The sequence below is a fragment of the Pipistrellus kuhlii genome, unplaced genomic scaffold (genome assembly GCF_014108245.1).
Source record: "Pipistrellus kuhlii isolate mPipKuh1 unplaced genomic scaffold, mPipKuh1.p scaffold_m20_p_6, whole genome shotgun sequence".
In the NCBI taxonomy this organism is placed as follows: Eukaryota; Metazoa; Chordata; class Mammalia; order Chiroptera; family Vespertilionidae; genus Pipistrellus; species Pipistrellus kuhlii.
Genome location: NW_023425562.1, coordinates 49,238,126 through 49,252,570, shown reverse-complemented (window position 1 = coordinate 49,252,570; position 14,445 = coordinate 49,238,126). Strand labels below are relative to the sequence as shown.

At 40.5% G+C, this 14,445-nt stretch overlaps 1 protein-coding gene across 4 annotated transcripts in view; it reads right to left on the bottom strand.

Annotated features, from left to right (window-relative positions):
• Positions 1–3,243: 3,243 nt before the first annotated feature.
• CCDC68 (coiled-coil domain containing 68) overlaps positions 3,244–14,445 on the bottom strand; it is a 45,758-nt gene continuing 34,556 nt past the window's right edge. For all 4 annotated transcript variants that reach the window (XM_036417889.2, XM_036417890.2, XM_036417891.2 and 1 more), the window contains 5 exons: positions 14,226–14,308; positions 11,575–11,680; positions 10,112–10,195; positions 8,064–8,140; positions 3,244–3,715 (listed from right to left, as the gene is read on the bottom strand). In XM_036417889.2, the coding sequence (XP_036273782.1) occupies positions 3,658–3,715; positions 8,064–8,140; positions 10,112–10,195; positions 11,575–11,680; positions 14,226–14,308 (408 nt within the window). In that variant the 3' untranslated portion in view covers positions 3,244–3,657. The remainder of the gene's footprint in view (positions 3,716–8,063; positions 8,141–10,111; positions 10,196–11,574; positions 11,681–14,225; positions 14,309–14,445) is intronic.

Below are 14,445 nucleotides of genomic sequence, written 5' to 3'. Positions count from 1 at the left end.
TGCATTTTTCCATATTTCTAAAAACAGTTTTTTTTAATATATATTTTTATTTATTTCAGAGAGGAAGGGAGAGGGAGAGATAGAAACATCAATGATGAGAGAATCATTGATTGGCTGTCTCTTGCACGCCCCCTACTGGGGATCGAGCACACCACCTGGGCATGTACTCTTGACAGAATCAAACCTGGGACCTTCAGTCTGCAGGCAGACGCTCTATCCATTGAGCCAAACCATGTAGGACACATATTTCTAATACAATTTTAAACACATAAATACGTAATAACAAAGCAATTAAATATAATTTAAATTTTTATTGCATTCTTAATATTTCTAACGAAGAAATAAGAGGTGATGGAAGAGAAATATGATGATTATTAGTGAGAGGAATTTCAATTGTTGGGGAATTGGGTACCTTTTTTGATATTGGTAAGGATGCTATAATAATTTGCTGTCATAGGAGAGTTAAGGATTTTCAAAGTGAAGAAATATGAAAGAATTTTAGTAGTATGTTTGTGTTGATTTCATAATGCTACTAATTTTTCAAATGTAAAATAAATCATAATAGATTCTTTTGGCATTCATTTGGATCCAGGGGAAATTAGCAGAAAATTGAGGGAGCTATCTGCCTATTGTATTTGTTTATTGACAAAAACTATCAGTTTTTATTGTTACTTATATAACAATTTGTTCATTTATTTATGTATAATAATTTTAATGTTAAAAGAAAAAAATAACAAGCTATAATGTAAATGTCCTTATTTTAAGACATTATAAACAATTATTCAAAACATATACTATATCAATGGTTTAAATACTTCTTTTTTTTTTAAATCAATCTTTATTGTTCATATTATTATAAAGGTTCCTCATTTCTTCCCCCCTCCACCAGGTTCCCACCCCACCTTCTGCCCCCTCCCCACTCCCCATTGTCCTTATCCATAGGTGCACAGTTTATGTTCAGTCTCTTCTCGCATCCACCAATCCTCTTTTCCCAGAGAATTGTCAGTCCACTTCCATCCCGAATCTCTGATTCCATTATAATCAACAGTTAATATTGTTCATCAGGTTTTTTAATTTCCTTGTTTTTTTTTAATGGTTTAAATATTTCTTAATGATAAATTGTAACACTATATGCAATCAAAGTGAAATTAAATTTGCCTGGCTAGCATGGCTAGTGCTGGAGCATTGACATATGAACCAGGAGGTCATGTTTTGATTCCCATTCTAGATGTTGCGCAGGTTTCAGGCTCAATCCCCAGTGTGGGGCATGTGAGAGGCAGCCGATCAATGATTCTCTCTCATCATTGATGTTTCTATCTCTCTCCTTCTCCCCTTCTCTCTGAAATCAATAAAAGTACATTTAAAAAAAATTAAACTAAATTTCTTTTCATTTTCCACATTCATGTATTCACTTCAAGGCCCACCTCAGATCTTCTTATCCAATATATTAATTAGTATAATTATAAGTGCAATTATTCAGACTTCAACTGAACTAGTGTTTATTTTTGTGTCTTTCTTGTGTGACACTACTTTTTAAACTAATAAACTTTTCCACTGTTATTATTTGTTTCGTGACTCAGAAATGTTTATTTTAAAAACGTTTCAAATGATAAAGCATTAAAATAATAAAGAGATAGGAAATAATCCATGTATGACCAATAAATGGTGCTGCTGATGTTAGTACAAAGACACTTTGGTGTTTGAAGAGATCAGATATTTTCAGGCTTCTGAACCTGCTTATTCTCATACTCAGAAGATCATAAGACCATTCAAAGTGAGCCCTCCAGACCCCATGAGCAGGTCCTATCTGCATTATTCTAACTGTACTTCCATGTTAAAAAATGAATATAGTTAAACCAAAATAAAATCCAAAAATATTCTTCTATTTAGATGTTAGAAGATATTGTTCTAATGGATACCACTCAAGCTGTTAGCTCAGTTTGATGGGTTTATTCACAAAGCTCATATTTATTACAATCCAGCATGATGACTGATGGGTAAGAGGAACCTACACGATCTCTGAGTGAAGTTTCCTACTGCACAGTTATGTAACATTTCAAGGGTGACAGTACTTTGATGGATTTATAAATACATCACCTCGCCTCATTTGTTCAGACCTTTAAATATTTCATAGATGGCAGTGATAATTCCACATTCCACATGGAAAGGCTTTGAGCATATTTCCTGAGAAAATGGTTTGAGTTACATACTAGAGAGGATGATCAAAAGACTTAAAGTAGTTCACCCTTTAGGGCGACTAAGATCTTCCATTATTCCTCTAGTCGAAGAGCATTCTGCTTTCCTGGCTGTCAGTGTATCGGCATTCTACAGGTTAGAATTTGGTTTTACTCAGAACAATCACTTGCTCACCTGTAATGAATGCATGTACCAACATTTAAGCACACTTTCACAAGAGCATTAGACAAATAAGTCTAATTTGTGAATTCAGATTCTTCCTGGCTGCAGTCGGCTGTTCCTTCGAACTCAAAATACAGGCATTTTTATGGAGGTCTGAGCCAACAGCAATGGGTTCCAGTCCTTACTCGCCTCCAATATTTTACTTAGAAAATATAATAAATATTGAAAAAAAAATTAGGAAGGCAGTCACAAAGTGCATTCCTTTGTATTTAGGTGTGTGTTATCTTCAGCAACCAATTTTCAATCCCTGCTGAAAAATCCCTATTTCCTAAGGTGTGGTGAGTAGCCATGTTTCTCAATTTGGGAGGAGTGCATGTGTGCTGGAGAATTAGCTGAAAATAATCTTCCCTGCCCATAACTCAGTTGAGAATAACTGTACCACTAACAGTGGTCAAAAAATGAACTTATATCATCTACTTGGGGGGGAGGGGGAAGAGAGAGAAATATGCAAATTGACAATCACCTCTCGATACCCATCAGCCAATCAGGAGTGAGTATGCAAATCAACTGACAAAGATGGTGGCATCCTCGCCACCCAGCCACTCTGAGCAGCATGCAAGTAGGCACGGAGCGACAAGATGGACTGGGACGCCTGCTATGAGGGGGAGGGCAGGAGGCCAAGAGAGCTACAGGAGCAGTGGTCCAGCTGGAGCAAAGATTGAAGGCTCTGGCCAGAGTGAAGACAGAAGACAGTGGCCAGAGCAAAGGCCTGGCTCCTGGGTGCCAGAGGAAAACTGGTGCCAGCAGCCAGGGGAAGAAAGGCCTATTGTATGAATCTTCATGCAATGGGCCCCTAGTAGTAAGATATATTTTATTATCCAAAAGTCAACTTTAAAATATAACATTTATTCATACACATATACACACTTTTTTCTATTTACATAAATAAAAACCACTATCAAAGGTTCAAGTTGACAACCTTAAACCATTCTCTTCAGTAAAAAATATGCAAGAAAAGATAGGTTTTTAAAAACTTGAAAGCAGAATTTTATCTTCCATCATGAGAAAGCTCCTGGTTTTTTCACCCATTAAGTAAGTTTTGAAGAAGGAGATCTTTCCCTCTAATATATGTTTGCTTGATTTTCTGGAATGTCATCTTGCTGCAAAGCTATTGATGTATAATGGATTCCATTAAATACTGGCATTGGGCCATTCTAACATGCACGTTTAGAGTCTGTTTCAAAGACTAAGTAAGACCCATGGAATGATCCTTCTCATTCAGATGTTCAGCCAGCCAGCTCATTTCCGTAGCCTAACCAACATCAAGTAAGGGGTAGAGTCTTCAGTCTTCAAGTCACTATAGAAAAGACCACACAGTCATCAAGATCAAGCACATTAACCTGCAAGGATGTAATGGCTGTACCACCGCCCTTACCATCTCCAGTGTCCTATACCACCGCATCACAACTAATTGCTTTAATCTAAGAGATGGCGGTTAATTGATGGATTTTAATTCCCCAAGAGACACAAGAGAATCACATTGTGGAAGCATTAAACTTATGCAAATTCTCATAGTTGTACTAGAACAAAAGTGAGGAAGCCTGTAGGTGAGGGGTCGGGAGAGTTAGAGCCTGTGTCTGCCACTCCACGCAGTGAAGATACTCACCAGAGTGACCTGGCGGTGGGAACACATCAATGCCCCCTCAGGATGTTTTAATTCTGTGCGTTTCTTAAAGCCTGATCTTCCCTTCCTTTCTGTCCTCTCTGTTTGTGCATGTGTGAGTGCGTGCGTGTGTGCGTGTGCATGCGTGCATGTGTGTGTGTGTGTGTGTGTGTGTGCATGTTTTGTTTTCGTTGTTGCTGTCTAATGACCTCTAATCTACACATATACTGGTGTTCAACCCAAGAAACATCTATATGTTCTAATGTTCAAGGGAAAGCAAAGCAAAAATAAAACACAAACTTGTTTTTGGGTACTTACTGAGCGGTGGCATGGAAATATGTTTTATGGGTAACTTAAGAGATTTGCCTAGATTAATCTTTAAATGTATCTTTTTTTTTTGAGTTAACGGCCACTTTTATACTCCACTCTCCCTAGAGTTGTAAGCCCACTGTATGTTGGTGAATCCAGACTTACCATACCATCCTATTGCTCACATTCTCAAAGGAACCAATTAACCATATTTATTGTGCAAACATGAGACCTACCATTGAGATAGGGTATGTAGTGAAATGACTGTAACTGATAAGGGCTACAACAACTATTACAGATATAGGAAGAGTAACCCCCAATGAATGTATGGCTGAGAACCCACAGAAAACCAGCTCGATCCAATGTGGAGACTAATTTCACTTTGCACCAATCCCTAGCTTTATATGGTCATTGTTATTCCTTGTTATATGGTCATTGTAACATATTAGCATTCTAAATCATACACCTGGCTGCCATGACTGGAAACAGAAAGCCAATCAATATGAGAACACAATATGGCCCCTTGGGATCTTCCAAGAAGTCTCCATCCTAAATGTTCCTTTCCCTTATTGAATGTTCTTTTCTCAGATTAAATGATCCTCAATAAAGGATGTAAATCCCACAAGGACAGGGCTGCTCTGCCTATGCAGTAGCCTTCTCATTCACTGCTTCACTATGAAACTCTCACTTTGAACTATATTCTGGCTCAGCTTTGAATTTGTTCCTACATGAGGCCAGGAGCTAGCAGTGGGTCCAAGACCCTCGGTCCCTGGACCCCTGGAATGCCTGCATCGCCATCATATCATCAACACTGCAATTTCTATCAGAAATCATAAAACAAAGGGCATATTCAGTCCAGTTTCTTTATTTCAATTAGGAACTATTCCCATGTGCCCTTTCCGAAGTCATAGGAAGAGAATAAATCTTTAAAACTAAAAGGCCTTTCACTCTAAATTAACCACAGCTGCCGTAGGATTGCCCGTAGAAGCCATTGTCTCCTCTCTTCCTGCAGCTTTCCCTGCTGGGATCTCGGCACTCATTACTGCAGTGGTTACCGTAAGGAGACAACCAGTTCCTGGTTAGCTCCATTCCTTCCAGGGTGAAAACAGTGGATGCTGGCCACAATGCCTCACCACCCCAAGGAGAATGGTATCTGGTGTGGATGGTAAGGGGCCATGGACTAAACCTGACAAGCTCAGAGGAGACCTACATGGCAGTCCTTGCCAACTCAGAGACCTACAGTAACCACATAGGGTTGTCTGAAATTAAAACTTCCTAACCAAAAGCAAGTCAGGGTGGTTAGTCATGTCTTAGGCCAGTATCTTCCTTGACAAAGGTCAGTCTTTACCTTAACTGGCTCTGTCTGTTGTCCTTTTGCAGCTACAATAACAAATCCTTGGAATGTCAGAGTAATCCCCTTTTTCCAGACCCCTCAGGGCACAGTCTCCCACCAGAGAGAGACCATGCAGCCCCTCGTTGGTATCCTTTTCTCCCACATACCAGCTGTATGTGCTCTAAATGTTAATTAACTATCCTGAACCCACCAATGTAGAAGGATTTGTCTTTCGGTTTTATTCTTTACCTAATCTCTGAGATTTCCCTGCTTTGCTTTCTCTCACTTCCCTAACCTACCACCAATGGATATCATATAAAACACCCCCTTAAATCTCCACCTTAGACTCTAATGTATAAAATAAGCTGCAAAACTGCCATTCTCCAGAACATTTGCCCAATCTGTTGCGATTTTGCTTCCTGTCAATTGTCGTTAGTTAGCTCAAGTAAAAAAAAAAAAAAAAAAAAAAAAAAAGTCTTATGTAGATGACACTGTTAACCGAGCAAAAATTTGACCATCCTCTCCTCCCTCGAATAGTCACAAGTCACATTTGCCTTTCTATTCCAAACTCTCCCCCCTCCCTGCTCTGAAGTGACCTTAATAAAACCTCGGTATAATGGACTAATTCAAGTGAGGGGATGTCTGTTAAAGCAGAAAGTCCCTTCTATGGCAAAGTAGGTTTTCCAAATGTGTGTGTTAAAAATTTAACAAATTACTTAGTTTACCTGCTTTTACTTATGGAGACTTGCTTGTGTAATTAAAATTCATTATGTATGAAAGGTTTAATTTCCCAGGAAAGTTTTCTACATGTATTACTACACTTTTAAATTTACACTGAGTAGGTCTAGTAAATGCATGCATTCATCAGTCACCATGAATAAGCAAATGCACATGGCTGGGCGGGGCTTAGCCCACGTGGGAACATAGGCCAGCAGGAATTAAAACTGCCACAAAAGTCTCCAGATAACAGAATCAATTACCACCCGGGTGATGCGGTGTGATCAAGTGCTAATCACCGAACACTGTTTATGAGCAGTGACTCTAGGATTTAAACATGTAGACTATAGTTTTGGTATATAGTATTGATCTACGTTTGTGAAATTACTAATGCTTTTTCCAACATATGGCCTATTCACTAGAATTTGTTAACAGTGAATTCATGATAAAAAAAAATAACCTATTAATGTAATTATAAGCAAATCCTGGTTAAAAGTGTTTTTAAATTCTCAGGGTGTTAATTTTCACTGATGACATATGGACTGGAAATTTTGTCTGTTAAAACTGAAGTTCATTAAATCGAGGCCCACAAAATCGAGGATTTGCTGTACTCTCACTGCTTCTGAAGTGTGGGTATTTCACTGCCTCCTTTCCGACTGCTGGGGCTACTTTCATTTCTTGATTAGAAGTTGCAGGGTTAATGGCCAAAAGTTAAGAATGGAGCATCTGGGGGCCCAATGATTTTAGAAGTCTGGCTCATCTTGGTTTCCCCCTAGGCTGTAATTACGTATATGATTAGCCAAGTGCAGCACTTGTTTCAGAGACTAAGACAGAGATGCTAAGGCCTGAACTCCTAGCCTGATGCTAATCGCAGCAGGATTCTCCAGCTCAGGCATGCACCACGAGTTTCAGAAAATGGGCTTCTGCCCCTGAGGGGCTAGACTGGGAAATGCAAAAGCTGCTAGAAGAGGAAGGTTTTAATCACTTTTTAAATTATTCATGTAATTACAGACTGTTTTCTTTTAAGTGAATATTTCAGAGAGTATTATAAAAATAAGATTTGAGACCAGGAGTCTTTTTTTATTTTGTTTTGTTTTGTTTTTTACATCTTGTCACTTTGAATTCGGTCAACACTAGAAAGTGACTTTGATGGTTTCAACTATCATTTCTATTGATTTACTGGGTCATTATCGCTACTTAATTGGGCCATTATTAGGTAGTTATTGAAGACACTTGTCATTAGCAATGCAGTCAGTAAAGTGAACTACAAGGAACTAACTAGTTTTACCCTCTTGACATTTATAGCCTATTTCGATTTGAGGCATGGACATTTAAATAAACATAAGCAATTTATGCTTAAAATACTCATCAATGGCACAAAACGTGGGCAGCAGAAGAACAAGGACAAGAGAGGAGCCTATCTAGCTTGTTTGCAGGAAGTATTGAAGCCTAGATTGGGCTTGTTTTATAGCAAAGAAGAGGTAAGCGATATCTAAGTGGATTAATTCATTTATTCAGCAAGCATTCATATGTTAGCTCTGAAAAGTCCTAGTCTTGAAGAACTGAGAAACAGACAGTAAACAATGACATAAATATTAATACATTGGAATCTCTCTCTAGTGGGATGAAGGTCAACAGTCATGAATGTTGTGAACGCAGGTGGGGATAAAAGAGAGACTTTACCTTGTAGCCACAGCCTTAGATACCATTGTCCTAGGAGTTTCAGACCAAAGGGCCACCTTGGTTTTTAGTTCTTTATTCTAAAGTTGAAAAAAAAATAGTTCAGAAATCACATAGCTAGCACATTAATCATGCTCCTGATCAACCCTACGTCACTCCTTGTCGTTCCTGTCAGAACACAGAAGGCAACCAGTTGAAAGTCACTAATATCTCTGAAATTACACACTCCCTAGCTGGGTGACCTCATTCAGTTACTTAGCCTCTCTGTGCCTGATTTCTTCATCTGTACATTAGATAATATCATAGTCTGTTCTTCAGAGGTTCTGAAATGAGATTAAAATATGTAAAGAACTCAGCTTAGTTCCAGGCACTGGTTTTTAAGACTTAAAGGCAGTTGGTTTTGAACTGCACTGAGTAATTGCCCATCAATGGTATGTTTGCAGGATTTTTTGCATTATATTTGCTTATCCATATTTACTACTTTACATAGAATGAATTAATATGTTAGCTGTGTAAAAATAATGTAAGAAAAATATTTTATCAAGTGCTATTTGCCAAAAGGCCACTACATAAGACAAAGCAGTGAGGAGATGGCTTTAAAGACATTTCTCAGCGGCAGCGGCTGTACTGAGCCATGGATCATATTACCTGAGGCCCTCTGAGGTACCATGGTCAGCCCTCATTGGGCACTTGAGTGAACACTAGTTTTGAGCCAATTATTCCACAATCACCGCTCTTGTGGCTATGGAGAGCTGTGAGAATTGACTTGATCAATGGACAGTCCCATATCAGTTAAAGCAGGTGAGAATCTAAGCAAAGCCTGAGGCTTAAATGGTTCACCCTGCAGAATGAGAACAGTGGTCCTCTGGGAAGGTAGAAATGGTTACAGAATTCAAGACATAAAAATTTGGGCAACATCTTTCTGTTATGAGTTTTTTCTTCTGTTGGAAAAACAGAAGGAACACAATGGTGGAGGGAATGGTGATGTGGGAGGAATGGTGAGGGGGGAGGAATGGTGAGGGGGATGGTGAGGAGGGATGGTGAGGTGGGAGGAATGGTGACAGGGGTGGGGGGTGGGATGGAAAGTTGGGGGGAATGGTGTGGCAGCATGCTGGGTGTGTGACCATGTAGTTCTGGTCTGCCCTGGGGAGGAGCAAAGCTCCTAAAGATATGCAGGTTTGCAAGGAAGTCAGAGCATCTGTGCATTCACAGAACAGGACAACACGGAAGCGGACAGCAAGCAGGACTGAGGGCTGAAGTAGCCAAGATGGCCAGGTCTGGGAAGTCAGTGACTAGCCATCTGACAGACAGAAGGGGTGACCCTGAGCAGGAAATTGAGCTGAGGCAGCTATGGGGGCTTCATATATCCCAACCTCAGTGGGGCTTCCCTAGTTCAAAGAGAATAGTGGGCAGAGAGAAAAACATCTCAGAAAATGATAAAGTCTTACGCTGAGTTTTAAAACTCTGAAAAATAAGAAAATCATAAGAGCCTCTTGAAGTGCGTGAGCCCTGAGGCAAAGCTTGGAAGCCACAGGGATATGGATAAAGGGAGAAGAGAGAGGACACCTCAGGGTAGGGGAAACAGGTAAAGGCCGGAGACAGCAAACAGGCATTCTGACTAAGCTGGCCTTGACCAAGCTTCTAATGCCAATCCATATCAGCTGTCTCTACAATATAGCAAGTGTTCTGGAAAATTTACATGGACTTTTAACAATTATTTATCAATATGTAATGTTAATAACTTAATAATACCAAATGTTTAATATTGATAGTTTAGTCATGATTAAGAGCACCTCTCCCCAGAGCTATAATTTCTTATGCATAGAAGAAGCACATATACACACATTCACAAAAAGACACTCATAGATCACCACAGATATGCACATATACTCACACATGAACACCCAGACACAGTCACACACAACTACATAATACATACCACACAAGACATTAATACACAGGCTCACAGAAACACTGAACACACACACACACACACACACACACACACACACAGTCACATTCACACTGAAATATATAACATTCCTCCTTACCTGGGCTTCAAGTACATTAACTTTGTCTTTCAAATTTTCAATTCTTTTATCTTGTTCTTTTAAATTAATTTTTAAGCCTTCCATCTAAGAATTAGGAGACACAATTGAAAAACCTTGTCAGACAACAGGGAATAGTTACGTAAGCCTGAAACTGTGCAGGTTGCTGTGGTCAAAGGATGTACATCCAATACAAAAATGAAATCCCAGAGCATCAGGGGACTCGGTAGGCCAAGAAGAATCGCTGAACAAATTGGCTCCTGGGGATGCGAGCACAGAGACATTGCTGTTTGACATTTCAATCTTTGGGAAACCTGTTTAAACCAAATTCAGCAGGATTGCTTCTGTGGGAAGCAGCATTGGCCGTCCTGGTGTCTTAGCCACATGATGTTTTCAGACTGCAGGTGCAGAGGCCAATGGACCAGCTGCCAGGCCACTGCCTCGCGTGGGGCAGCAGCCTGAGGCAGAGATCTGGTCTACCAGCGGCATGAAGAGGGGCCTGCTTTGCTTCGGAAAGTGGCAGCGTGGAGCTGGGAGGTGGATGAAGTTCAGACGGGTGCAGGAAGAGGAAACACATGATTCTAAGGCCAACCCTGCCACCACCAGCTCCCTCATTTTACTGCTGTGGACCTCGGGGTTCCCATCTGTAACAGGAGAACGTGGGATGCCCCTAAGCCCTCTCTGGCTCCAAAGAGCCGACAGTCAATTCTCTTGGTGAGGTTCTAACCACGTGAGCACAAACTCATGAAGGTGTTTGGGGTATTTAGAAAGACTCCTTTTGGAAACAAATGTTTGTACAAAAAAATGAATGAAGAAACCCCCTTTTTAAGTAAATTTACATGAAACTCACCAATTATTCCTTCTTTGAGAAAAGGCTGAGCCTCCAAATATACACAGTCTTCTAAAGAACACTGTACATTACCTGGCTCAGGACACTTAAAAAATCACAGAAACACCTGAAACAGCGATTTTCAACTGGCATGCCAAAAAAATTTTAAACATGCAATACCCGACTCTTTAGTCAGAGGCACTGACCTCTTTCCCCTTAAACTGTCAAATGAAAAGTGACAACAGCCAACACAAGAGCCGTTCGGGTGTGAGTGAATCAAAATTATTGTTTTTTGTCAGATCAGCAAAAAGCATATTTTGGTGTGCCGCGGGATTTTAGCAGTGAGTTTGTGTGTGCTATGAGATGAGAAAAGTTGAAAACCACTGATCTAAAGAGCAGTTAAACACAATTTCCTCCATATCTTAGTTGAGAACATTCCAGGTGTTGGCGTATAGGGGAAAAAAAGGGCGGGGGTGGCAGAGGGGTCATTGAAAACAGAGCTGTGTTGTCTGGGAACAAAAGCAGCCTTCCGTGGGGAGAAGAATCCAGCTGCCTGTGAAGCCCAGGCAAGCCGCTCCTGTGGGGTCTTCTCACTGTACACATACCATCTCCCCAGAAACGTCTGGATTAACCTGACCTCCTGGATGACTCTGCGCAGGCTCTGGTGTTGGGAGTGGATCACGAACTGCAGGTGAGAGATCTGCTCCTGGAGAAGGGAGATCTCCTTCTGAAGACCCTGGGCACTGGAGAGGCAAAAAGAGAGAGTAAAAGATTTCACGAATGCATCATACAGCTGTGTTTTGTTTTTTTGTTTATTTGTTTTGTTTTTTACTGATGTGCTGCTAGGTTCTCTTCACATGCTACCTGCTACCTGCTGGGCATTATGTGAGTCAGATGCCCAGGCCCCTTCACACAGGACACACGGAAGATAAACAGCCAGAGGCAGCCTCTGGTTAGCTCAGATAGAAACTGCAATCATAACATAAATTCGTGTCGAATGCTCCTCTCTGGTCCACCAGCAGGTAGCTGAGCCGAGTTGAAGTGACCCAAGTGCAGCACCTGCCTATCGAATCTGTCTGCCTCTGAGCACCCACAGACCTAGCACCCATCAGAAGGCGCAGAGAATTCAAGGCGGGTAAGAGTTTAGATCACATGTGTCAAACACAAGGCCCGCGGGCCAAATCCGTCCCGCCAGGCCTTGCAATGTGGCCCGCACCGCGCTGTCATCACTGCACTCTGCTGCGTTTCCATCACAATGACAGTTTATGACTGTTCAGTAAACCATTCGGCCCGCGATTTAGGCTGGATTTTAGATTTTGGCCCCTTCTCTGATTGAGTTCGACATCCCTAGTTTAGATCATGGGGCCAGGAATGGAGACTTTACATACATACCAGAAACTAATCTCCAATGACACAGTTAGTATACCTTATAGATTGTGTGTTTGTCTATTTATTATTTTGGCTTCCTACTTTGGGTAATTCTGCTACCTGTAAGGAGCTCAAGGGGGGAGGAGGGGAGGAAGAAATTAAATTCCAGCTAATATTTTGAATCTACATCAACTATTGTGGAAAAAGATGGATGAAGTTTGAATTTAGATTACTCACAGTTTTCTAAAGCCCTATTTAGGTAACTGGGATTGATTATATAGTTATAATCAATTGCTAATGTTATCTGAGTTATGAGACAACAGCATTATGGCAAGACCCACCTAACTTGGTAGCCTCTTGAGTTTGAAATCACACACCTTTCTAAGCCTCAGTATAATAGATATAATAACTCCTACCTCTTCTACTTTACAAGATTGTACTGTAGACTTAAAGGGATAAAGTAGATGTACTTTTGGAAAATGAGCTCTTTACAAAGTAATATATGAATATAATTTCCACTTATTAAGGTTTTACGATTATTGGCCAACATCCAATGCAATTGCAATTCTGATTTCCATTGCCTGTTCATATATTACAAAGGTCATGGAAATTCATGTCACTCTACAGAACATGTTCTCATTAGAGGGGGAAAAAAAAGTCTCTGTTTTGTGTCACAGCCTGTACGAAAAATTGCTTCTCAAACTGCATGTGCATTGGAGGATCTTGTTAAATCATCAGGGATCCTGTGCACATTCTGATCCAGGAGGCAGGGGCAGGGCTTGACATTCTGCCCAGTCCAGGAAGCCGTATTAGGCCAGTCAGTCTCTTTCCTCTGGACTGGAGAGGAAAGTGCAAAGGCTATAAACCAGCTGGTGAAAATGGGGGGAAACGTTAATGAACTGTAACAGGAAGAACAAAGGAAGAGCGAAACTGCTCACACCCAGGACGAAATGGGAGCAACAAAATAATCTGGTTTCTAAAAGCCAACCTGTCTTCCCGGAGATGCCCGCGCCCGAGAGCCGCTGCTCTCCAATCTTAACCGGACAGAGATCTCCTTTATTTGTGGGAGCTTAACCGAGTCTCTACTGCTTTTACCTGAGTCTGATTCATGCTGATTTCATTTTCTTGCCTCTTAGCAAAGTGAATACCTCTACACACAGCTCAGAAAAAGCAATAAATGAATATCTGTGACACTTACAAATCTGAGAACTGCATAAGCCTGGGTGTCCAAACATCTTTCTATAAACACAAAACATCCATTTCCCACAAGATATTTCTAAAACCTCTTTAAGAATTTTTTGAGAATTCTTTATAACTACTGCTCATATAGAATAGAACTGGAGGAAAAAATAGGTCAATTTTGTTTTTTCAAATGGTTACTTTATTTATTTATTTATTTGGCTCAAAGACTGACAAAAAAATAAAATAAAAACTATTATCAGTAAAAAAAAAAAAAAAAATCATTTCTAAAAGAAAATCCAGACTGTCTGGACTCCTAACAGAACTAAGGAGTTGTTCACATCATTTTTTGTCACTTCCTACAAAGTTGGGGAACACCACAAACCTACCTTACAATTCCACTGCGGCTGGACAATGTAATGTCTGCTACTGCAGAGTCCCATCAACAAAAAGTCAGAAGCTCAGAAGGAATGAAGACCTCCACAGCACCCCCTTTATCCCCAAGGGTAACTGGGGAGGGGAGGGGCTCCTCAGTCTTCAGAAGGATTAACCTGCCCACAGTTTCCCAGTGAGTGGGGAAGGGGAGGCACACAGTGGCTAATGCCAGGAATTCTCTCCTCTCCCGCACTTACAGGCCTCCTGCTCCCTCAAGGGACGGTAGCCTTCTGTCCACTGCCCAGTGGACCAGTGGAGAGAATAGGTTCCAAGAACTGCTATGACTTAGGAGGTAGATTTGCAAACCTTTTAGCATGTGTAGTGTTGGATTTGAGTTGCAGCAGTTTGTTTTCCAAAGTTAGTTTTCTTTCTAGCAGTGTTCTTTTTTCCTACGAGAAAATATCAATAAGATACAATATTTGCTTATTTTTCTCTCTCATCAACATGTGTACATGGGGTAAGACATAATTGCAAACTGTTCACAAAAGATGCTTCTTGCAATAACAGGAATACCTCTTAAGCTAAA